Source organism: Bombina bombina, chromosome 4 (assembly GCF_027579735.1).
Source record: "Bombina bombina isolate aBomBom1 chromosome 4, aBomBom1.pri, whole genome shotgun sequence".
Lineage (NCBI taxonomy): Eukaryota > Metazoa > Chordata > Amphibia > Anura > Bombinatoridae > Bombina > Bombina bombina.
In genome coordinates, this window is record NC_069502.1 from 743,492,113 (window position 1) to 743,519,343 (window position 27,231).

Here is a 27,231-nt window from a genome sequence, read left to right on the forward strand (position 1 = left end):
ATTGCTTTTTCTACAACTAAGGATATCTAAAAAATGAAGCAAAATTAATAATAGAAGTAAATTGTAATGTTGTTTAAATTTGTATTCTCTATCCGAATCATGAAAGAAAGATTTTGGGTTTTGTGGCTCTTTAATATCTCTTCAACAAGAATAACTAAACAAATTTGATAATAGAAGTAAATTGGAAACTTTTTTTTAAATTGTATTCTTTTTCTGAATCACAAAAGAAATGTATCCCTTTAAGTGTTGCGCAATCCAAAAATACTGTTGTAAAATATAGGGATTTTTGTCTTTGAGACCTTATACATACAATTATTATCAATAGTTTAGCACAGAACTACATGGCAAACTGCACTACTTGCTCACTATCAGTTTAGCACACTATCAGCTTATAGCTTAAACGATATCTGAAATTAATTTTACTTTGCACCCAATAGAAATCTGATGACCGCTGATTGATAAATACTGACTGCAGGTTCTCTTGTGAGAAGGGCTTTATAAATCGAGCCCTATGTGAGGGATTTACCGCACAAACACTATCCAATATGCAGATACGCTCCATAGACTTTGGCATTGTAATATGAGCTTAAAAATAGAAGTGCTATTGATTACATTCGAGCAATACTAATGCACAATAGTACTAATATTTTTGAGCTCCACTTGTAATCTAGACCTATGTTAGGACCTCTATCTTCCTAACATAACATGTAAAACTTTGTTTCTATGATTGTATTAAAAAAAGACTGATGCCATCTGGTCATTACCCACATGTGTTTTTTATATTTGTTTATCTCACTAATAATTTTGTATTTTCCTAGAAAATGTATCAAAGTTTATTTATGTGGTAATAAAATGAATTATAAAAAACATATTTACCATTATTTTTTTCAAAGCAAAAGAATATTTCAAGATGCTAACTTACTTACTAAAATGTATATTACATTGATTTAATGTCCAGATTGAAAACTAATCCCAACTACGTAGAAATAGCTTTAAAGAGCTTTTGATCATATTTACTTGATCATATAGAAAGTTATGATAACAGCTTTCAGGTTGTAAAATGCATTGCACATCACTTACAGATGTTTTTTTAGAATTCAACTGATCACTCTTATGAAGTCGGCTGATTATTATGAGGGTCCGTAATCTGAATTTAAATGTTTTTCTCATTTTTTTTAAAGAAATACATATTCTACAACAGTGATGCCCAACTATCTAACACATGGTGGCTTCAGATTAATATTTTAGAACCATGGCTATTATAAACACAAATAATATATCCTAAAAATTATAAAACAGCACCAGATGTTGGTAAGGTTGTAGGTTACCCTCTGTCTGCTGCTCTACAGAGAGCATTTTTGAGATATAGCCCCTTTTATTAATTAAAAAGACAGATAATCCCTTTATTACCCATTCCCCAGCTTTGCACAACCAACATTGTTATATTAATGTACTTTATATCTTTTAAACCTCTCTTTTAAATCTCTGCCTGTTTATAAATCAATAAAGACAGCCTCTTGTCACATTATTTTTTTATTAGCTTTTCACAACAAGAGACTGCTAATCCATATGAGCATATAGATAACATTGTGCTCTCTCCCGTGGAGTTGTGCATGGCACTGCACTAATTGGCTAAAATTCAAGTCAATAGATAATAAATAAATAGTCATGGAATCAGAGGGCTGTCAGAATAGGCTTAGATACAAGGTAATCACAGAGGTAAAAAGTGTATTATTATAACTGTGTTGGTTATGAAAAACTGGGGAATGGGTAATAAAGGAATTATCTATCTTTTTAAAATAATAAATATTTAGCGTAGACTGTCCCTTTAAGATTTTTAGCTCCACCTCTTCCTGTAGTCACAAAAACGATAACACGCACACTCCGCACTCTTAGCTTTGCTTTTTCTTGCAATGCACAAAAACTAGTGCTGAAGGCTGTCTATGGTCCACCAGCTGCTCACACCTGTTCTACAGGAAGGTAATTACAGACTTTATCTAAGCATATTAGCTTTAGTGTTTTAAATTCATCTTAAAGGGACAGCAAACCTGAATTTTATTTCTTTTCATTTAATTGTGCAATCGTTAATATTGATAATAATTCCTGTCACATTTTGTCAAAGTGCCAAAATAAACGTATTATTTACTTGCAAATAAACAAACTGTACAGATCGCCCATCAGACCAAATTTTTTTTTTTTTTTTAATGCTGCCGGTGCCTTAGGCTATGGATAGCCATATCTGTAGAGGCATAGACTATAATAGAAAGGGTTCATTCAGTATCTCTTTCCGGCTTTCCTGATTCCTTTAAGCACTGTGTTGCAAAATTGTTTTAAAATAATTTACATTGAATATTTTTTAGCATAATTGACACCTATTAACCTCTTAAGGACGTATGACGGAATTGTTCCGTCATAAAACAATTGAGCAAACTGAAAGCTGTGTCCTTAAAGGGTTAAATAGACTGGTAGAATTCATGTTCCAAGCCTCCTTCACAATGGATCGGTTAGAGACAAATGCAAATTAGCTTGTTTTAATAATGGATACTTGTATAGCACACTACCTCAAACTTAACCGTCTGTTAACTGTTTTCCAATCCAATTAATGAACATTCTGATAATAATCTTTATTTATTTATTATTTTATACTTTTTGTATAAGTTTAATTGCCTGAAAGTCTGAGTTGCGCTATATTTCTTACCTTATCATTATTTTATTTTTTTATATTAACGTGGGAATTAAGCATGCAAAAGGACTTAAACAAAATAAATAAATAAAAAGCAGCAAATGCTTATAAAAAATGTTGTACATTACTTGGTGCTTTATAAATAAAAACAAAATAATAATTATACTTCATCAGTACACAATACTAAACAGTGGGGATCTATAAAATTTTATAGTACATATAGATTGTTTTAGATTTGTTTTAATTAGTTTTGAAAGCAGAATTTATATTAACAAAAGGCACTACGATGTAGAGATGTGTGTTCAGTGAATTTATGCCGATTCATCAAGTCGTCTGATACACTGACAAATACATTATTAGAAGAAATGGATAATGAATGAACGATTGCTTGACCAAAGCCATTCATTCATTCGTTTATGTTGTTTGGCACCAAAAAAGTGCAGGGGGAGTAGGAGCAATATTGTTCAGCTAATCAGCTCCTTTTAATAATATACAGGTGGTCTGACCTTTTATGTGTCCAGCGTATTCTACCCGATCCTGTCAGTATTAATAATGATTGATTTTAGGGATAGCCAGTCAGGCACTCAATGTAAGATTTTAGTCATAAACGCTTGTCCATTCAAGCTTTAACCTCACATAGGGAGGTTGAAAACTAGGGGAAGCTCAGACATTTTCAACCACTTTGACTAGAGCTATTGAAACATGCAGTTGTGTGACTCATGTGCCTCTTTGTGTTAGTCACTAACTCAAATTTAATCAGCGAGTTGTATTTTCTGTTAGCATTGAAGAATAATTTTAATTTGAACAAAATAATTTTGAAGGGATGCAAATGGTCTGTATTGCTAATGAACATTTAATAGTGTTGATAAAGCAAAATAAATAAGTTAAAATAATTACCAGTGAAGTACTGCATGACTCTCCATTTTCTAACTTGATATTAAACAACTCTTGTTTTTGAGTAAAAATTTTAATCACTTAGTCAACGGCCCCCTTAGAGAGGTGTAAATGGAAAATCTATAACCTAAGTTTTCAAATGCTACAAATTGCCTAAACCAGCAATTTAATTTGCAGCATTTTTGCTGTTTACTATATGACCCCATTCTTAAAATTACTTATTTCATATGATAGATTTTGTTTACTGAATAAATATTTTGATCCAAATTTGAATATCACAGTAAAATTTTCTTGTTAAAAAATGATTTATTGTGGTTAATTTAATAAGATTTAATTTCTATGCAAACATCTATAGATACACTTTTTTAGAAAGAAATAACATGATTCGGAGGTTTAGTAATGAGTCTACTCCCATTTATTTTTGTAGACCGAATATTTAAAATAACTTAACTAAATTCCGTCAGAGCTTTACTTTTCCCCAAACTAAAATATATTACTCGCTGGCACCAGGCCCAAACTCAATGAGTTGCAGAACTGGAAACAAATATGAATCATTTGGGATATATAGCCCTTTAAAACTTTGTAATCCCCAAAGTGTCTCGCATATTGTTGCATCCATCAAGCAAAAATAAAAAAGCTGACTCCTGCAAAACCTAAGTTTGAGCCAAGTTGTCTCCTCTACATAGGTGTTGGAAATAATGAGTCATTATAGGGCTATTATAAAAAAACCTTATTATAATTAAGGTGAGTTATTCTTAGCATTGTTCTGATCAATAGAATTTGACAGTTTTATAAGAAAACAAACGCAGGTTTGTTAGTAATTTCTTACATCTTTCTTAAAGATAATTTTTACCTTTGGGGCATATAAAAGAGGGTATTTTAAAATGTATTACACTTTTATATATATATATATATATATATATATATATATACTATATATATATATATATATATATATATATACAGGGAGTGCAGAATTATTAGGCAAGTTGTATTTTTGAGGATTAATTTTATTATTGAACAACAACCATGTTCTCAATGAACCCAAAAAATTCATTAATATCAAAGCTGAATAGTTTTGGAAGTAGTTTTTAGTTTGTTTTTAGTTATAGCTATTTTAGGGGGATATCTGTGTGTGCAGGTGACTATTACTGTGCATAATTATTAGGTAACTTAACAAAAAACAAATATATACCCATTTCAATTATTTATTTTTACCAGTGAAACCAATATAACATGTCAACATTCACAAATATACATTTCTGACATTCAAAAACAAAACAAAAACAAATCAGTGACCAATATAGCCACATTTCTTTGCAAGGACACTCAAAAGCCTGCCATCCATGGATTCTGTCAGTGTTTTGATCTGTTCACCATCAACATTGCGTGCAGCAGCAACCACAGCCTCCCAGGCACTGTTCAGAGAGGTGTACTGTTTTCCCTCCTTGTAAATCTCACATTTGATGATGGAACACAGGTTTTCAATGGGGTTCAGATCAGGTGAACAAGGAGGCCATGTCATTAGATTTTCTTCTTTTATACCCTTTCTTGCCAGCCACGCTGTGGAGTACTTGGACGCGTGTGATGGAGCATTGTCCTGCATGAAAATCATGTTTTTCTTGAAGGATGCAGACTTCTTCCTGTACCACTGCTTGAAGAAGGTGTCTTCCACAAACTGGCAGTAGGACTGGGAGTTGAGCTTGACTCCATCCACAACCCGAAAAGGCCCCACAAGCTCATCTTTGATGATACCAGCCCAAACCAGTACTCCACCTCCACCTTGCTGGCGTCTGAGTCGGACTGGAGCTCTCTGCCCTTTACCAATCCAGCCACGGGCCCATCCATCTGGCCCATCAAGACTCACTCTCATTTCATCAGTCCATAAAACCTTAGAAAAATCAGTCTTGAGATATTTCTTGGCCCAGTCTTGACGTTTCAGCTTGTGTGTCTTGTTCAGTGGTGGTCGTCTTTCAGCCTTTCTTACCTTGGCCATGTCTCTAAGTATTGCACACCTTGTGCTTTTGGGCACTCCAGTGATGTTGCAGCTCTGAAATATGGCCAAACTGGTGGCAAGTGGCATCTTGGCAGCTGCACGCTTGACTTTTCTCAGTTTATGGGCAGTTATTTTGCGCCTTGGTTTTTCCACACGCTTCTTGCGACCCTGTTGACTATTTTGAATGAAACGCTTGATTGTTCGATGATCACACTTCAGAAGCTTTGCAATTTTAAGAGTGCTGCATCCCTCTGAAAGATATCTCACTATTTTTGACTTTTCTGAGCCTGTCAAGTCCTTCTTTTGACCCATTTTGCCAAAGGAAAGGAAGTTGCCTAATAATTATGTACACCTGATATAGGGTGTTGATGTCATTAGACCACACCCCTTCTCATTACAGAGATGCACATCACCTAATATGCTTAATTGGTAGTAGGCTTTCGAGCCTATACAGCTTGGAGTAAGACAACATGCATAAAGAGGATGATGTGGTCAAAATACTAATTTGCCTAATAATTCTGCACTCCCTGTATATATATATATATGTGTATATATGTATATATATATATATATATATATATATATACTGTATATATATAAAAATATTCTCCTTGTGCTGAAATATAAACACTTTTTTGTTCTTATGCCTTTTTATGTTTTCTTTATCAGCCAATTCATTTCTTTCCCAAAGACCAGATGCGCACAGAACATACATTTCCTTTGCTGAGATGTATCCCAGTAGTCTGGCACACGGGGACACTCATCCAACTTTGATATGTTATATAACACATGTTTTATATGATACCCGTGTCTTGTCCAGGTATATATGCAAAATATGGGGACGCTTTCAGTACATATGACTTTATATTATGAGAGTTTGCCTGTTGACGTTCTGTTGCTTATATTCCTCTTCCAGGTGTATTTTATACTGCTATGATTTTTTTGTTTGTTTGTTTGTTTGTTTTTTAACAAGCTTTATTCAGTAAATAAGTAAAGTGTACAGTGGTAACAGAGTCATATCGACACATTTTACTAAAGAGATAAAAAGAGAGGATGATTAGGGAACATCAATCTGGGCAGTTTTCACCGTTCAGTGTTATCGCTGTAGTCTCTATATGATGAAGGATGTCAGTGAAGCGTCCATCAGTCCAGCGATGTGTTCCCCAATGGAGCTTGTAGTTTTTAACATTAACAGTTCAAATATTTTAGAAAACAGAAGGTACATATTGAATTGTTAGTTAGTACAAGCACTCTAATTATACTATCAGGGAGGAATCTTAATGGTATAGCAGTAATAGTGCATATCCGTATTTTTCAAGGGCACATTGACCATTGAGTGGACGTTAGGTGAGTCTCATCTGGTCGTGTGTTGGGAATGTTACATTGTATAAAGGTAAAGTGGCAGGTTGTACTCAATGTAGATATTCTTCCCAGTAGAGTTTTACCGCATAGTAAAATTTCATACGGTTAGTCTGAGAATAGTGATATTTTTCAAGTGATAGTAACCATGTTATGTGATGTCTCCAGACCTGTACGCTAGGTATTGACATCTTTTTCCAAAACCTATGTATTAGCTATCTGGCTCCGCTAATTATAAGGTATGTGAGCATTTGTTTGATCTTCTTATTAAACAAAACACCCAAACTAACATGTAAATACAAAGGGTCAAGAGGAAGCTCGCGTGTTAGGATGGATCTGATTTCTGTGCAAATCCCCTGCCAGTAAGGCGTCAGTATGGGGCATTCCCACCAAATATGTGTAAGAGTTCCTATTTGCCCACAACCTCTCCAGCAGGAAGCGTCTGTGTGTGGCTATATGTTGGCCAGTCTACTGGGATTTAGGCAGGGCCGGTGCTAGGATTTTTGGCCACACAGGCGAGGATACATTTTTCCGCTCCCCCCCCCCCCCCTATTACATACCATCCCCATTGCTACTTAAAGGGATATAAAACCAAATATTTTTTTTCTTTCATGAATCAGATAGAAATTGCAATTTTAAGCAAATTTCTCATTTACTCCTATTATCAATTTTGTTTCCTTCTCTTGCTATCTGTCTTTGAAAATCAGGAATGTAAGCTTAGGGAGCCGGTGCATTTTTGGTTCAGTACCTGAGTAGCTCTTGCTATTTGGTGGCTAACTGCAAATCAAACAATGGTTATGCCACATAACAAATATATATCTATATCACCTATTTGTTTGGGACAACCTATAAAATTCCAGTAACACCCCTGATATATTTTTATATGGCTGTTAAATCCCAAGAATTCCATAAAAGGGACACCTTAGTGTAAGAATCATATGCTTTATTTTGTTATAGCACTTTAATTTAACAGACTATTTTTTTTTAAATACTTCAAAGCTGTTAAACACATAGTGAAAGCTGCACTACTGCAGCACTCCAAATTCTGCTTGAGATGGTGATTTGGCCAGTGACTGAAGCATAAATGGACCAATATATAATTTACAAAATGTTATCTGCTAATACCTGAGAGTGAAACAATTCAAAGACTGGTGGGATCAGTAATTCTGATCATCACTATTATGCTTTGCAAAACTTTTCTGATTCCTGGAAAATTATCCTAAATAACTTCTATATCCATCATTAAATTGCTCTTGTGTTGCTATTGGTGCTATAGTTGTGTAACCATGGTGCTGAAAATATTTATCATTCTGATCCCCCCCTATACGGCCAGTGAACAGTAGCACTCAGTAATGTCCATCTTCAGGCTCCTAACATTACACATAACCCCTATTGCATACATCACGTGTCATTGTCAATCTCCCTATAAACAAACATTATTAATCCGCAGTATTCTCACTACTTGCGCACCTCCCTCTAGTTGTTCACCTATACATTACTTCTGTCGCACTCGCAAATGTCATATACATATAGCTTTAACCACTTGGCTGCCAGTGCCAGAGAAGAGAAGGGTACTAAGCAAGCAATATGCTGCCGGTTTTAACAACATAACGGTTAACCCGTCCCTTATTATCATGAGCTCGGTACCTACCTTAAGGGGCGCCTCTAGCAACTTGTGCACAGTGGGTTACGGGTATCTGTTCGCTGAGCGGGGAGCTGCTCTCTGGAAAATTATACACAGGGGGTCTGGGGTTCCGGGAAGTTGGTGCAGATAAAAGTGTTGTGAGACTTCCATAGTTCACAGGCACTGCATCTGCCTCTGGGCCAGTTCTCCTCTCTTTCTGCCTTGCGCCGCGAGCAAGAGATCTAGACCAGAGGTAGATGCGGAGCCTATAAACTATGGAATTCTTGGCAAATATATACCGTAACCGTTACATACCTCTGTGCTGCCTTTGACATCTCAGGACCTCTACACATGGCCTTCTCAGCTCCTCCCTAACAAGCCCGCGCCTGTTTAAAACTGTTTGCGCGCCTATCCCACTATCTCATCACCAGACAGTCACTGACAGCATTCAGCTTTGTGCCCTGCCTGCCTTAATAGCCGCTACCCTTTCTACTCTTAAGGTGGAATGCACTGATGTTGCTTTACAAGCAACAGAAGCAAGCAAAAAAAAACCTGTCCTGAGGCTGTAGATCGTATTGACGCCAAATAGGAACTCTCACACACAATCCCCTAAATTCACACAGCCCGCTCTCGGCGCCCCCCTGCTGGGGGCTCCCTAAGGGGGCTGCCTAACCTGCCTTGCACTTCCACTGGCCCTGGATTTAGGTACCATCTACAAAGGACTTTCATATTTGTTTCAGTGATGTTCATAGACGAGGGTGATTTACCCAATTGTTGAAAGATAGTGGCCCATTCTGTTGGTGTAATAGTAAGGTGTAATTCAGCCTCCCACGCTTTTGTGTAAGCTCGTAGTTTTGCAGAGTGTATATCTAGTAATATTTTATATATCTTCCCCCTTGTGGGGATACTGATATGTTTTTTAACCTGCTTTGTACACTGTTTATTTTTTTTCCAATAAAACTATATAACAAAAAACAAACAAACATGCATTTCCAACAACCAATTTCTCAGATGGACATATCATATCATATGGTAGGCAGACAATGTTACCAGCTAGGGAGCCTGCCCACCCCTGTTCGCTGGAAGCACTTATTATTGCCCAAGGAAGTTCTTTTGCAGTGCGGTCCCATACACTTTTGTGACCAATCACTCATGAGCAGTGTCTGTCGATCACCCAAAAGGAAAGAGTTTAGGATGATTGATCTATGGGGAGACACAGCCTCTCCAGTCTGATTCCTCTATTCAGGTTAGCTTAAAGTACACGTCCACTGTATATGGGAAAAGGCAATATACAGGGTGCACAGCCAAAAAGCAGAAAGCCATCTGCTACACGGCAGCAAAATCCAAAGAACGGCTTGGACAAAAGAAGTAAAACAATTTACACATTATCATTTAATGTTAAAAATATGCAGCAAACATAACAATTTAGTAGTTCCTTTTTTAATGTTTTACATTCTTTGGATTTTGTTTGGATGATTTAACTCTGCCACTTCTGAGGAGGCAGAGAAGTTAGGAAGCTGCAGTCTTATGAACGTTGATTCTTAAAGGGACAGTAAACATCTTGAGATTTTTATATAAAATATTTAGTTATGCATAATGAAACAACTTTGCATTATAGTTTCATTGTTTATTTTGCCCCATTTCATGTAATTTAGCTCTGAAAATTGAGCAATTCTCCGAACTTGAAATGCAATCTTCTGACTTCTCAAGGCTAGCTCTGCTACATACATGTCCCTAATTAGCTTTATCAGATAACAACTGCAAAACAATTCATTTTATTCTAATTTTATGACCGGGACTAGCCTTGTTGTCTGCAGACTAAAGCCCAGATTGGCTCTTCCAAATAAGGCAAATGATGGGTGGAGTTTGGCTATTGATAAATAATTGATATGTTATTCTATAGCAACAAAACAGAAATGTCTTGTAATTAAAAAGGTGTTTACTGTCCCTTTAACTAGCGTTTGGCAGGCTTGCATGAACAAACCTGTAACATGAGTGCCCCATATGTGCCCATAAATGTCATAAACTTATAAAACAGCATCTTACATTATTAAATTCTAAAAATAAATACAAGTACATGTTCTTCAACTTTAAGAAGTTCATTGAATGATCATTGTAAATGCAGCACTGATATAAATGTGAATATTTATCTGCTAGTCATTATATTTAATATAAGTTATTATTAAATGTTAATAATATTTATAAAAGTGCAAAGAAAAAATAACTGAACGCTTAATTTTCATGTTGCAGAGTTACGCTTACCTTGAAGCTGTCTTCCTCTGTACAAATCCTTTGTTTTTGGTGGATGTGCTCTAGCGTTGCCGTCACATTTTGGTTGTTCATATCTAGAAAATAAGAACAAGAAAAAAAGGTGACTTTTATTTAACATAAACTATTTATCAAAATAATAATAATCTAAAGCACAAAGTCTAATCCAGAATTTTTATTGTTTATAAAGATAGATAATCCTTTTATTACTCATTCCCCAGTTTTGCATAACCAGCACAGTTATGTTAATACACTTTTTTCCTCTGTGATTACCTTGTATCTAAGCCTCTGCAGACTGCCCCTTATCTCAGTTCCATTGATAGACTTGTATTTTAGCCAATCAGTGCTGACTCATAGGTAACCACACTTCAGTGAGTACAATGTTATTTATTGGACACATATGAACTAGCAGTGTCTAACTGTCAAAAACTGTCAAAATGCACGGAGATAAGAAGCAGTTCATCAGCTTAGAAATTAGCATATGAGCCTACCTAGGTTTAGCTTTCCACAAAGAATACCAAGAGAACAAAGCAAATTTGATGATACAATTAAATTGTAAAGTTGTTTAAAATTGTATGCCCTATTTAAATCATGAAAGTTTAATTTTCACTAGACTGTCCTTTTAAACTATCTATCTATCTTTCGATCTACATGTGTATATATGTGTGTGTGTGTGTATATATATATATATATATATATATATATATATATATATATATATATATATATATATATATACAGTGATTTTTTGTAAAAGAAAAGGTGCCTGTAACTCATTCATTATTGATTAATATATTCTACTCAGTAACTTTGAGAAAAGCCAAAGGACAACATTATTTAGAATGTGTGATGTATTTTGCAGCCCCTCTTGTGAGATCTAGTGTATTTTTACATGATAATTACTACTATTACCTATTAAGAGTTCGCACAGGTAGAGGTACCCCCACAAAAAAGCCCAATATATATATATATATATGTATATATATATATATATATTTATTAAGGAGGAATAAACCTGATTTTCATGCTTATTGAGGTAGAGGCTTCCTAACCCGCTGATAACTCATAATACATGCAGTATCAGTTGAACACAAACATGCATTTCCAGCTAGTTTTATATAAGAATAATTCAGTGTTGGTCTCTGTGCTATAGAGAGATGAGTTTACTGGTCAGGGGGTTCAACTTGTGTTGTACACGACAAGATACATGTTCTAATATGCTTGTATTAAAATACAGTTAACTTTCACAAAAATGTACAGAATATCAAAATGCAAACAATATTTATTCCTTTGTTTTTAATTTGAGTCATATTGTCACAACTAGCTGTGACTAAAGAGGGAAATCACCCGACAACCTTAAAACTTTCATAATTCAGATAGAGCATGCACTTTTAAACAACTTTCCAATTTACTTCAATGATCAAATTGCTTTTGTTCTCATAGAATCCTTTCTTAAAGAGCATACTTAGGTAGGATCAGAAGCCGCAATTTAGTGCTGGGAACTAGTTGGTAATTGTTGGCTGTGCATATATGCTTCTTGTCATTGGCTCACCAAATGTGTGCAGCTAGCTCCCAGAAGTATATTCTACATTGCTACTCCTGAGACTACTTTTCAACAAAAAATTACATCGAACAAAGACAATTTGGTAATAGAAGTAATTTGAAAAGTTATTTAAAATTATATGATCTATCTGAATTATGAAAGTTTAATTTTTATTTTACTGCCTCTTGACAGGCTGTCTATAACTGAGTAGATTTACATATAAATCCCATCCTGTTCTCTATTGAATATGTTTTAAACTGTAACTTAAACATAATAGAGTTTACTTTATTTTAAAATGTTTTTGAATAAAAAGTGAGCATATTGTATGTGTTTATTTACATATCCTACTCCAAATTGACAATATGCCGTACTGAATATACACCAAAAATATGCGGACACCTGACCATCACACCTATATGAGCTTGTTGGACACTCTATTCAAAAAACATGGACATTAATTATGTGGAGTTGGCCCCTCCTTTGCAGCTACGACAGCTGCCGCTCTTCTGGGAAGACTTTCCACAAGAATTTGTAGTGTGTCTGTGGGAATTTGTGCCCATTCAGCTAAAAGAGGTCAGACACTGATATTGGATGAGAAGGTCTGACTCATAAATCAATTCATCCCAAAGGTGTTCAGTGGGGTTGAGGTCAGAGTTTAGAGCCACTCAAGTTCCTCCACACCAAACTCGTCTTTATGGACTTTGCTTTGTGAACAGGGGCACAGTCATGCTGGAACAGATAAGGGCCTTCTTCAAACTATTGCCAAAAAGTTGGAAACAGACAAATGTCTAAAATGTCTTTGTATTTTGTAGCATTAAGATGTCCCGTCACTGGAACTAAGGGCCTAATCCAACCATTGAAAAACAGCTCCAGACTATCGGACATATTTATCAAAGCGTCAACCGAAAAAAGATTGATCCGCTGTAGTTACCAATGCATCAAGATTGGCAAATGTTGAAATTTGTGACGTAATATATACGCTCCCGTGATCTCAATCCGACGTAGACTGATGCTTGCGCCATTACAGGTGTTTCAAATTCAGATTCAACTCTATTTGACCCTTTTTCAAATGTATCAAACATTTAACAGGTACGCTCGCATCTATTCTGACGCAGCGTACCTAGTTTTCAATCCACCACCCTTGAGGCCGCGAATGCCATAGAAATCAATGGGACTCTGAAAACACAGAAAGCTTATGTTCGATGCTGCAAGAGAATGAAGCATATGACATAATAAAAGTAAATTAGAAACTCTATTAAAATTGTATACCCTTTCTAAATCAAACAATATTATTGCTTCCCATTTGGTGCAGTAGTAGATATAGGGATACAAATGAAAAATACATTACTACTTATGGGTTATGTTACAAATTTGTCTCTCATTACAAAGCAAGGGGACAATATTATTTCTCCAAATTTGTTGAAAAGTTTTGCCCCAAACTTATTGCACTAATAGATATAGAGATAAAAATGAAATAAATACACAACATAATATAGCTAACTTACTTTTTATTTTTTGTGAAAAAACATAATTTATGCTTACCTGATAAATTCCTTTCTTCTGTAGTGTGATCAGTCCACGGGTCATCATTACTTCTGGGATATTACTCCTCCCCAACAGGAAGTGCAAGAGGATTCACCCAGCAGAGCTGCATATAGCTCCTCCCCCCTACGTCACTCCCAGTCATTCGACCAAGGACCAACGAGAAAGGAAAAGCCAAGGGTGAAGTGGTGACTGGAGTATAAATTAAAAAATATTTACCTGCCTTAAAAACAGGGCGGGCCGTGGACTGATCACACTACAGAAGAAAGGAATTTATCAGGTAAGCATAAATTATGTTTTCTTCTGTTAAGTGTGATCAGTCCACGGGTCATCATTACTTCTGGGATACCAATACCAAAGCAAAAGTACACGGATGACGGGAGGGATAGGCAGGCTCTTTATACAGAAGGAACCACTGCCTGAAGAACCTTTCTCCCAAAAATAGCCTCCGATGAAGCAAAAGTGTCAAATTTGTAAAATTTGGAAAAAGTATGAAGCGAAGACCAAGTTGCAGCCTTGCAAATCTGTTCAACAGAGGCCTCATTCTTGAAGGCCCAAGTGGAAGCCACAGCTCTAGTAGAATGAGCTGTAATTCTTTCAGGAGGCTGCTGTCCAGCAGTCTCATAAGCTAAACGAATTATGCTACGAAGCCAAAAAGAAAGAGAGGTAGCGGAAGCTTTTTGACCTCTCCTCTGCCCAGAGTAAATGACAAACAGAGAAGACGTTTGTCGAAATTCCTTAGTTGCCTGTAAGTAAAATTTTAGAGCACGGACTACATCCAGGTTGTGCAGTAGACGTTCCTTCTTTGAAGAAGGATTTGGGCATAAAGAAGGAACAACAATCTCTTGATTGATGTTCCTGTTAGTAACTACCTTAGGTAAGAACCCAGGTTTAGTACGCAGGACTACCTTATCCGAATGAAAAATCAAATAAGGAGAATCACAATGTAAGGCTGATAATTCAGAGACTCTTCGAGCCGAGGAAATAGCCATTAAAAATAGAACTTTCCAAGATAACAACTTTATATCAATGGAATGAAGGGGTTCAAACGGAACGCCCTGAAAAACATTAAGAACAAGGTTTAAACTCCATGGTGGAGCAACAGTTTTAAACACAGGCTTAATCCTGGTCAAAGCCTGACAAAAAGCCTGGACGTCAGGAACTTCTGACAGACGTTTGTGTAACAGAATGGACAGAGCTGAGATCTGTCCCTTTAATGAACTAGCAGATAAACCCTTTTCTAAACCTTCTTGTAGAAAAGACAATATCCTAGGAAACCTAACCTTACTCCAAGAGTAACCTTTGGATTCACACCAATATAGGTATTTACGCCATATCTTATGGTAAATCTTTCTGGTAACAGGTTTTCCTAGCCTGTATTAAGGTATCAATAACTGACTCAGAAAACCCACGTCTTGATAAAATCAAGCGTTCAATTTCCAAGCAGTCAGCTTCAGAGAAGTTAGATTTTGATGTTTGAAGGGACCCTGTATCAGAAGGTCCCTGTTTCAGAGGTAGAGACCAAGGTGGACAGGATGACATGTCCACCAGGTCTGCATACCAAGTCCTGCGTGGCCACGCAGGTGCTATTAGAATCACTGATGCTCTCTCTTGTTTGATTCTGGCAATCAATCGCGGAAGCAACGGGAAGGGTGGAAACACGTAAGCCATCCTGAAGTCCCAAGGTGCTGTCAGAGCATCTATCAGGACTGCTCCTGGATCCCTGGATCTGGACCCGTAATGAGGAAGCTTGGCGTTCTGTCGAGACGCCATGAGATCTATCTCTGGTTTGCCCCAACGTCAAAGTATTTGGGCAAAGACCTCCGGATGAAGTTCCCACTCCCCCGGATGAAAAGTCTGACGACTTAAGAAATCCGCCTCCCAGTTCTCCACTCCCGGGATGTGATTGCTGACAGGTGGCAAGAGTGAGACTCTGCCCAGAGAATTATCTTTGATACTTCCATCATAGCTAGGGAGCTTCTTGTCCCTCCCTGATGGTTGATGTAAGCTACAGTCGTGATGTTGTCCGACTGAAACCTGATGAACCCCCGAGTTGTCAACTGGGGCCAAGCCAGGAGGGCATTGAGAACTGCTCTCAATTCCAGAATGTTTATTGGCAGGGACTCTCCTCCTGACTCCATTGTCCCTGAGCCTTCAGAGAATTCCAGACGGCACCCCAACCTAGAAGGCTGGCGTCTGTTGTTACAATTGTCCAGTCTGGTCTGCTGAATGGCATCCCCCTGGACAGATGTGGCCGAGAAAGCCACCATAGAAGAGAATTTCTGGTCTCTTGATCCAGATTCAGAGAAGGGGATAAGTCTGAGTAATCCCCATTCCACTGACTTAGCATGCACAGTTGCAGTGGTCTGAGGTGTAAGCGTGCAAAGGGTACTATGTCCATTGCCGCTACCATTAAGCCGATTCCCTCCATGCATTGAGCCACTGACGGGTGTTGAATGGAATGAAGGGTGCGGCAAGCACTTTGAAGTCTTGTTAGCCTGTCCTCTGTCAGGTAAATCTTCATTTCTACAGAATCTATAAGAGTCCCCAGGAAGGGAACTCTTGTGAGTGGAACGAGTGAACTTTTCTTTTTGTTCACCTTCCATCCATGTGAACTTAGAAATGCCAGCACTAACTCTGTATGAGACTTGGCAGTTTGAAAGCTTGAAGCTTGTATCAGAATGTCATCTAGGTATGGAGCTACCGAGATTCCCCGCGGTCTTAGTACCGCCAGAAGAGCACCCAGAACCTTTGTGAAGATTCTTGGAGCTGTAGCCAATCCGAATGGAAGAGCCACAAACTGGTAATGCCTGTCTAGGAAGGCAAACCTTAGGTACCGATAATGATCTTTGTGAATCGGTATGTGAAGGTAAGTATCTTTTAAATCTACAGTGGTCATGTACTGACCCTCTTGGATCATAGGTAAAATTGTCCGAATAGTCCTCCATCTTGAACGATGGAACTCTTAGGAATTTGTTTAGGATCTTTAAGTCCAGGATTGGTCTGAAAGTTCCCTCTTTTTTGGGAACCACAAACAGATTTGAGTAAAACCCCTGTCCCTGTTCCGATCGTGGAACTGGATGGATTACTCCCATTAACAAGAGCTCTTGTACGCAGCGTAGAAACGCCTCTTTCTTTGTCTGGATTGTTGACAATCTTGACAGATGAAATCTCTCTCTTGGAGGAGAGTATTTGAAGTCCAGAAGGTATCCCTGAGATATTATCTCTAGCGCCCAGGGATCCTGAACATCTCTTGCCCAAGCCTGGGCGAAGAGAGAAAGTCTGCCCCCCACTAGATTCCGATCCCGGATCTGGGGCCCTCAATTCATGCTGTCTTAGGGGCAGCAGCAGGTTTCCTAGTCTGCTTGCCCTTGTTCCAGGACTGGTTAGGTTTCCAGCCTTGTCTGTAGCGAGCAACAGCTCCTTCCTGTTTTGGTGCAGAGGAAGTTGATGCTGCTCCAGCTTTGAAATTACGAAAGGAACGAAAATTAGACTGTCTAGTCTTGGCTTTGGCTTTGTCCTGAGGCAGGGCATGGCCTTTACCTCCTGTAATGTCAGCGAAATCTCTTTCAACCCGGGCCCGAATAAGGTCTGCCCTTTGAAAGGTATATTAAGCAATTTAGACTTAGAAGTAACATCAGCTGACCAGGATTTTAGCCACAGCGCCCTGCGTGCCTGAATGGCGAATCCTGAATTCTTCGCCGTAAGTTTAGTAAGATGTACTACGGGCCTCCGAAATGAATGAATTAGCTAGTTTAAGGACTCTAAGCCTGTCCGTAATGTCGTCCAGAGTAGCTGAACCAATGTTCTCTTCCAGAGACTCAATCCAGAATGCCGCTGCAGCCGTGATCGGCGCAATGCATGCAAGGGGTTGCAATATAAAACCTTGTTGAACAAACATTTTCTTAAGGTAACCCTCTAACTTTTTATCCATTGGATCTGAAAAAGCACAGCTATCCTCCACCGGGGATAGTGGTACGCTTAGCTAAGGTAGAAACTGCTCCCTCCACCTTAGGGACCGTTTGCCATAAGTCCCTTATGGTGGCGTCTATTGGAAACATTTTTCTAAATATCGGAGGGGGTGAGAACGGCACACCGGGTCTATCCCACTCCTTAGTAACAATTTCAGTAAGGTCTCTTAGGTATAGGAAAAACCTCAGTACTCGTCGGTACCCCGCAAATATTTATCCAACCTACACATTTTCTCTGGTATTGCAACTGTGTTACAATCATTCAGAGCCGCTAACACCTCCCCTAGTAATACACGGAGGTTTTCCCAGTTTAAATTTAAAATTTGAAATATCTGAATCCAGTCTGTTTGGATCAGAACCGTCACCCACAGAATGAAGTTCTCCGTCCTCATGTTCTGCCACCTGTGACGCAGTGTCTGACATGGCCCTAATATTATCAGCGCACTCTGTTCTCACCCCAGAGTGATCACGCTTTACCTCTTAGTTCTGGTAATTTAGCCAAAACCTCAGTCATAACAGTAGCCATATCCTGTAATGTGATTTGTAATGGCCGCCCAGATGTACTCGGCGCTACAATATCACGCACCTCCCTCTGAGCGGGGAGATGTAGGTACTGACACGTGAGGCGAGTTAGTCGGCATAACTCTCCCCTCGTTGTTTGGTGAAATTTGTTCAATTTGTACAGATTGACTTTTATTTAAAGTAGCATCAATGCAGTTAGTACATAAATTTCTATTGGGCTCCACTTTGGCATTGCAACAAATGACACAGGTATCATCCTCTGAATCAGACATGTTTAACACACTAGCAAATAAACTTGCAACTTGGAAATACAATTCAATTAGAATAATATTAAAACGTACTGTGCCTTTAAGAAGCACAGAAGATCTATGACAGTTGAAAATTAATAAATTGAAACAGTTATAGCCTCAATCCTTGTAAACAACACAACTTTAGCAAAGGTTTAATCCCATTAGCAAAGATAACAAATTCTGAAAGCAGGAAACAAATTACAGAATAAACGTTTTTTATCTCAGTCAAACTATAATTCTCACAGCTCTGCTGAGAGAAATTACCTCCCTCAAAATAAGTTTTGAAGACCCCTGAGCTCTGTAGAGATGAACCGGATCATGCAGGGAATACAATGAGTTGCTGACTGAAATATTTGATGCAGTAAAAGCGCCAAAAAAACGCCCCCTCCCCCTCACACACAGCAGTGAGGGAGAACAGAAACTGTCAGAAAAACAGATTAAGCAACTGCCAAGTGGAAAAATAGTGCCCAAACATTTATTCACTCAGTACCCTCAGTAAATGAAAACGATTTTACATTCCAGCAAAAACGTTAAACATAATCTCTAGTTATTAAACAGCTTTATGTATTTCTTACAGTGTAATTCTAGTGAAGTACCATTCCCCAGAATACTGAAGTGTAAAGTATACATACATGACATTATATCGGTATGGCAGGATTTTCTCATCAATTCCATTGTCAGAAAATAAAAACTGCTACATACCTCTATGCAGATTCATCTGCCCGCTGTCCCCTGATCTGAAGTTTACCTCTCCTCAGATGGCGAGAAACAGCAATATGATCTTAACTACTCCGGCTAAAATCATAACAAAAACTCTGGTAGATTCTTCTTCAAACTCTGCCAGAGAGATAATAACACACTCCGGTGCTATTTTAAAATAACAAACTTTTGATTGAAGATATAAAACTAAGTATAATCACCATAGTCCTCTCACACATCCTATCTAGTCGTTGGGTGCAAGAGAATGACTGGGAGTGACGTAGGGGGGAGGAGCTATATGCAGCTCTGCTGGGTGAATCCTCCTGTTGGGGAGGAGTAATATCCCAGAAGTAATGATGACCCGTGGACTGATCACACTTAACAGAAGAAATCTATGTGCACCATGTTTAATCCATGTAATTCAAGTCACACTCTCCACTTCGCACCAATTTTGATGTAACACTTTTTGCACCAATTATGACGCAAACTCCTAAACCACCCACACAGTAGTGAATTTTCAACCACTTTTGATTGAAATATTCATAATCACATGATTTATGACATCAGCCAATCTGATTCAAATATACATTTTTAAACTATCACTAACAAATCAAATTGCTCGATACTTGTGTCATTTATCACTCATCAGAACTTGTAAGTGCCATTTGTTACATTGTGCATTATACTTTGAAAGTATGTATATGTGAAATTAGTATTAAAGATAAACATTTATGCTGACAATTAGGACACACAGTGTAATATTTTAGACAATGATTTTAAAATTCGAATTGATGGGCCCAATTAGCCATTTTCCCTCACTGGTGTTACTCGTTAGTGTTAAGAGGTGTGCTAAATTTGGTGTTATTGCTCTCACACTCTCTAATACTGGTCACTGGAAGTTCAACATGGCACCTCATGGCAAAGGACTCTCTGAGGATCTGAAAAGCTATAAGAAGAATGCCAAGACCCTGAAACTGAGTTGCAGCACGGTGGGCAAAACCATACAGTGGTTTCACAGGACAGGTTCCACTCAGAACAGGCCTCACCTTGGTCAATCAAAGAAGTTGAGTGCACGTGCTCAGCGTCATATCCAGAGGTTGTCTTTGGGAAATAGACGTAGAGGTTGAAGGGTGGGGGGGTCAGTCTGTCAGTGCTCAGACCATATGCGGCACACTGCATCAAATTGGTCTGCAAGGCTGTCGTCCCAGAAGGAAGCCTCTTCTAAAGATAATGCACAAGAAAGCCTGCAAAACAGTTTGCCGAAGACAAGCAGACTAAGGACATGGATTACTGGAACCATGTCCTGTGGTCCGATGAGACCAAGATAAACTTATTTGGTTCAGATGGTGTCAAGCGTGTGTGGCAGCAACCGGGTGAGGAGTACAAAGACACGTGTATCTTGCCTACAGTCAAGCATGGTGGTGGGAGTGTAATGGTCTGGGCCTGCATGAGTACTGCCGACACTGGGGAGCTACAGTTCATTGAGGGAACCATGAATGCCAACATGTTCTGTGACATACTGAAGAAGAGCATGATCCCCTCCCTTCAGAGACTGGGCCACAGGGCAGTATTCCAACATGATAACGACGCCAAACAAACCTCCAAGACGATGCATGTCTCCAGACCTAAACCCTATATAGAATCTGTGGAGCATACTCAAACGGAAGGTGGGGGAGCGCAAGGTCTCTAACATCCACCAGCTCCGTGATGTCGTCATGGAAGAGTGGAAGAGAACTCCAGTGACAACCTGTGAAGCTCTGATGAACTCCATGCCCAAGAGGGTTAAGGCAGTGTTGGAAAATAATGGTGGCCACACAAAATATTGACACTTCGGGCCCAATTTGGACATTTCCACTAAGGGGTTTACTCACTTTTGTTGCCAATGGTTTAGACATTAATGGCTGTGTGTTGAGTTATTTTGAGGGGACAGCAAATTTACACTGTTATACAGGCTGTACACTCACTACTTTACATTGTAGCAAAGTGTAATTTCTTCAGTGTTGTCACATAAAAATATATAATAAAATATTTACAAAAATGTGAGGGGTGTACTCACTTTTGTAGGTACTATACATTCGGGTAACTAATGCTCTCCTGGCCTCTTCACACCAAGATTCTTCCATCAGACTGCAGGATATTATCAAATTTGTTTTGTTCTGTCTCTTTGTGGCTAGGCTGTTTCATTCCTAGATGCTTCACAATAGCACTTAAAGTTGACACAGGGCAGATTTAGAATGACAGAAATTTGACAAATTGACTTGTGGCAAAGGTGGCATCTTATGATAGTCCAAAATTTAAAATCACTGATCTTTTCAGTACAAAAAATTGTACTGCCAATGTTGGTCTATGAAAATGTCATGGCTATGTGCTGGATTTTATGTACCTGTTAGCAATAGGTGTGGCCGAAACACCTGAACTCAATAATTAGTATTGGAGTCAACATACTTTTCGTGATATAGTGTGTTTGTGCACAATTCTATAACAACTGAATGACATATATCCACATACTGCTTTTACAATTTGACTTTAAAGGGACAGTCAACACCAGAATTTTTGTTGTTTAAAAATATAGATAATCCCTTTTTTTTAGCCATTCCCAGTTTGGCATAACCAACATAGTTATAATAATATACTTTTTACCTCTGTAATTAACTTGTATCTAAGCATCTTCTGAAAGCCCCTTGATCACATGACATTTTATTTATTATCTATTGACTTTCATTTTAGCCAATTAGTGCAGTGTCTGCCCAAGCCACGGGCATGATCACAATGTTATCTATATGGCTCACATGAACTAGCTCTCCCCTGTTGTGAAAAGCAAATAAAAAAGCATGTGATTAGAGGCGGCCTTCAAGGGCTTAGAAATTATCATATGAGCCTTCCTAGGTTTAGCTTTAAACTAAGAATACCAAGCGAACAATGCAAAATTGGTGATAAAAGTAAATTGGAACGTTGTTTGAAATTACATGAACTATCTGAATCATGAAAGCTTTTTTGGACTTAACTGTCCCTTTAAATGTTGTGTATTTTCAGATTACTTACTAAAAAAAAGTTTAAAAACAAGTATATATTTAAATAATGTGTTACAATATATATGGAGTAAAAGATTTATTTATTTTTGTATTTTATAATTAGTGAGTATTACAAATACATTTGTGTGAACTTAAAAGAATAAACACTTTTTAACAACTTTCCAATTAACATCTATTATCAAATTTGGTTTTTTTTCTCATGGTATTCTTTTGCTGAAAAGCATTCGTAGATAGGCTCAGGAGCAAAAATGCCCTACTGGGAACCATTTTTCTGTCAGTTTGTAAAAGGTTTCTTACTTTGTATTACTGTATATAATCAATGAGTATTAAACAAAGCTCTGTGTGAAATGTTACTGTTTGCTACCGGATAGTTCTATAACATTTCATAAATATTTTTAATTTCCCCATCCCAGAAATTTAGGGAAAAATCAACTGTAAAGCTGAGTGTAAAACTGTTTTAGTCATGGATCACTAGGGGTAAAAATATAATAAAAGAGAGTTAAAATATTACCTCTGTTAGGCCAACTAATTTTTAATACTGGCCTATTCTCAGGCATTAGTGATTTTTTTCTTTTTAGCAATATCACACAAGAAATTATCAAACATTTGCATATGAATTGTAAAGCAATGATAACATAAAAATATGCCCAGTTGTCTTCTATAGAATTGCCTATATATATTCACGCCAAGTTAAAATAGCTGGTGTTAATTACATTCTATTTTTACAAGTGCACAAGTATTTCATCAGGTGTTAAGACAGCAGACAAGACTTGTATTCATAAAGTGTTTACTGTTTCTTTTGCTATAGAATAACATACAGTATCAGCCAAGTCTAAACATTAAAAACATAACATTTTGTTTGCTTAAATTGTTTTTCTATAGCCAAACCGCAATCACTACTTGGCAATCAGGACTTGAATTTGAGTGTGCTGCATGGCAAGGCTAGCCACCATCATTATGTTTGTGTAAGATGCATTGTTTTGCAGCTGTTATTTGCTAAAGCAAATTAGTGTCATATGTAGCAGGGATAGTCAAGATAAGTCTGTAACAGAGGGCCCTGGTGCAGGTCCGACCTTCCGGTAGGAGGAGCAGGAAAGCGCAGGTGTACTACGCGCTCCTCTGACTAAGGCAGTAACACCACACCGACACGCCAAAGTTCCATAGGTTGCGCGTCTATACCCCAACCCGGACCGGTGATCCCCAACTCCCTATGGCGTGTGGAAGTCACGCTACAGCCAGTGGCCGTTTTGCCACGGCCTTTTGTCAAGGTCTGCCAACCAGTGGTGGAGTTGGAAGCACGCCGCAGAACTCAATTGCCAGATCGAACGGTCCCGGGGCGGCGAACACCCCAGGTGGGGGCGGAGCGTGGCCGGGGAAGACTCGTTCGAGGCAGCTTCCAAACCTGAGGAACCGGAGATGACGGATGGCCGTAGGATCATAACAAGTATGTAATATACCCTACCACAAGTTGCCCAGCTTGGCATTTTGGAAGGTGAGATCCACCCCTGATCGACTGAAAGTAAGTCCCTGACCTGGTTCAGGGGTGAAGGTAAGAAGAGGGTATTGGGGGGACTGTGTACCCAGACTAGGCCAGTTATTGGCTACGGCCCCTGTGAATTCTGAGTCTAGGGTGATTGGCGATTCTGAACTGCCACTATTTAAGAACTTGTGAACTCAAGTGATTTTAGCAAAATTGGAGTCAGCAGTGATAAGCTGTCATATGTGTCTAAATGGGACTGTTAAAATTAACCAAGGATCAAACAAAGAGGTTAAATGCTATACAGTATTTTAGTACATGGAGAAATATTGTTGGTTAAAATCTGTGGCAATATCTATAAATTAACTGATTGGTCTCTTTGTATGCCTGAAAGTGCAACAGAATTCTAGATATATTATTAGAACTGCTCTACTGGTGCCACATCGGTGTAACTGGAGTATTCATATTTTGCATGGACTAAGTGGTTCACACAGAAAATTACAGAGCAAAACATAAAAAAGAACATATGATTAATAATATGTTGGGACAGTAGATCATAAGGGATCCTATAACTACTTGAAATAAGAAATGTTACATTGGCTTTAAAGGAACTAGTAATTAGGACACCTGCTATTGTATTATACTACCCTGATTGGGTGCTGCCCCAAGAAATCTGGGACACTTGGTTACTACTTTATGTTTAGACAACATCTAATTGATAAAAAATTGTTACTGATAGATGGATATGTAGTGAAAAAATAGTAACAGATATATTGACACAATGATATATAGAAATAAGACCCGGTGAAGAGTTTATAAGTTATTAATGCATGCCATGTGATGGGCGATTTCTATGTTTGATGAATGATTATACTGTCAAATTGGATATATTACTCATGTTTAAGTATTTTTTTTAGTACTTGAATATCATAGAAGTCCTTAAGAAATGTTAAAGATCTAGGCCTATATTGGCTGATATTTTTTGGAATGTACCAATAACTGAAATTATGCATAAGAAGATGGAAAGGAGGGAGTAGTAGTAGTAATAGTCTGTCAAGGACAAAGCCTAGATTTTGTAATATAAAATCTGACTGAGTGGCTAAATTTTTGCAAGACTGCAAGGTATCCTGTTTAGGTAACAGGCTGACTAATTTGTAAAGAAGTTGATAGTAATCCGCTGAACGTTGCATATACACTTGGGAGATTATAGAAACATAGAAACATAGATATTGACGGCAGATAAGAGCCATAGGGCCCAGCAAGTCTGCCCGACCTTACCTAACAGTATAAACTTATCTAGTTCGTAGGATAGCCCTATGCTTGTCCCATGCATTTTTAAAGTCCCCCACAGTGTTGTTGCTACTCCTTCTTGAGGAAGTTTATTCCATAAATCAATCACTCTTTCTGTAAAGAAGTGCTTCTTCAAATTACTCCTGAATCTACTACCCTTTAGCTTGAGCTCATGACCCCTTGTTCTTGAATTTTCCATTTTATGTAAAATACCCACAGCCTCAGTTTTACCCAATAACATATAATACATTTGTGCACTTCACTTGGCCTCCCTTTTTTTCCCCCTCTATCTGGTAACACATAACACTACTATCACTCTATCTATTATTTTGAATTACTCTGACACATGGATAAATATTTTGCACCTATAACGCACACGCAATGCCAGCAAAAACTAAAGAAAGAAAGCCTAGACACAGTATTGAGACTAGTGTTGATACCAGGCCTGAAATGACATAGAAGAAATTTCGAAACAAGTAGCTACCCTCCTTTCACCTCAATTTGATTATATTAAAACAGAACTCTCAATACTTTCACTAGAAATGAAAAATTTTACATCTAGACTTATAGAGATAGAGACGAGAATCTCAGATAATGAGGATGGTGTGATTAAGCAAAATCTAACTATGCAACAACATGATACCAAAATTGTAGAATTGGCTGACAAATTAGAAGACCTAGAGGACAGGTCCGTGTAGGAACAATTTAAAAGTAATAGGTTTACCAAAAGTACTAATTCCCAGGATTTATTATATTTTGGCCTCTGTAATCCTTCCACAAATTTTAGGGATTGATACTAAAGCACATAGTTTTATTGAAGAAAGAGCACATCGAATAGTTTTATTAGAAATACATCAGAAAATACTACACAGAAACAAGCTATTCTAATTAAATACTTGAACTTCCAGGAAAAAGTGACAATACTTAGAGCATATAGGAAAATAAAAATTTAAAGATTGACAACAACAAAATCCTAATTTTCAAGATTTTTCAGTACAGACGGCTATAAAATGGAAAGGTATGGCCCCATACTGTACTAGTTTGATAAACTTGGGCCTAGCTGCCCACTTAATATATCCTGCCAAAATTAAAATTTATATGGAAAATGAGACAATCACGTTAGAAACAATACAAGAAGCTAAGGCCTTTTTGAATAAAGCCCAAACTAAATAGCTGTTGATTTGTATCTTTTGTACATAACGTAATGATATAGGTTCGTGTATGGTAATATGGGAGAAACCTTGTTTACTCCTTTAAAAGGAGCAAAAGAAAAAAAGGGCAAGAAAGTTGAAAATTTGATATGGTGGTGTAAGATATAATATATGCTATTGCTTTACTATTGATAGTGAACAGTCTAGATGGGGGGTAGGGAGGACCCTCCCCCTTTTTTTTTTTTTTTTTCTTTCCCTTTCTCTCTCTTTCTGTTTTACAGTATTTCTTATAAAATGTGAATGTCAACTTTAAAATAATTTCCTGGAAATGTGGAGGGATTACCAGCCCAATAAAAAGAAAAAGGATTTTGGGCATACTTTAAAAAAAAAGAGTAGATATTGCACTCTTACAAGAAACCCATTTGACAGAAATAGAACATAAGAAACTTAAAACTAATTGGGTCAATGAAGTTATTTATACTCCATGTGCTTCGCGTAAAAGGGGGAGTTGCAGTTTTACTTAGGAAAGATTTAGAATATCAAATTATTGGACAAGAGATAGACCCAGGGGAACGATTTACTGAAAATTCTTATAAAGTCACGTATGCTCATCCTGTGTAACGTATATGGACCAAATACCCCTGATGAAAGATTTTGGGAACACTTAAAACTAAAATTGCAATGAATATATAAACACGAATCTGATAGTTGTGGGGGACTTTAATATGGTTTTCAATAATATTGATAGATTAAAGACAATTGGAAATAATGTTAAACAGACCTCGAAAAAATCCTTTAGGATTCTCAAATTATTTGCTAGTGCACTAAATATTAAGGATATATGGAGACTGTTATACCCTAACAGTAGAGTATTTTCATGTGAATCCAAT

General features: G+C 37.6%; 1 protein-coding gene across 1 annotated transcript in view; it reads right to left on the bottom strand.

The window, feature by feature from the left end:
* The window catches only part of SMOC2 (SPARC related modular calcium binding 2), a 369,443-nt gene that overhangs the window by 101,712 nt on the left and 240,500 nt on the right, over positions 1 to 27,231 (bottom strand). The window contains exon 9 of the mRNA XM_053710993.1: positions 10,819 to 10,901. Within this exon, the coding sequence (XP_053566968.1) occupies positions 10,819 to 10,901 (83 nt within the window). The remainder of the gene's footprint in view (positions 1 to 10,818; positions 10,902 to 27,231) is intronic.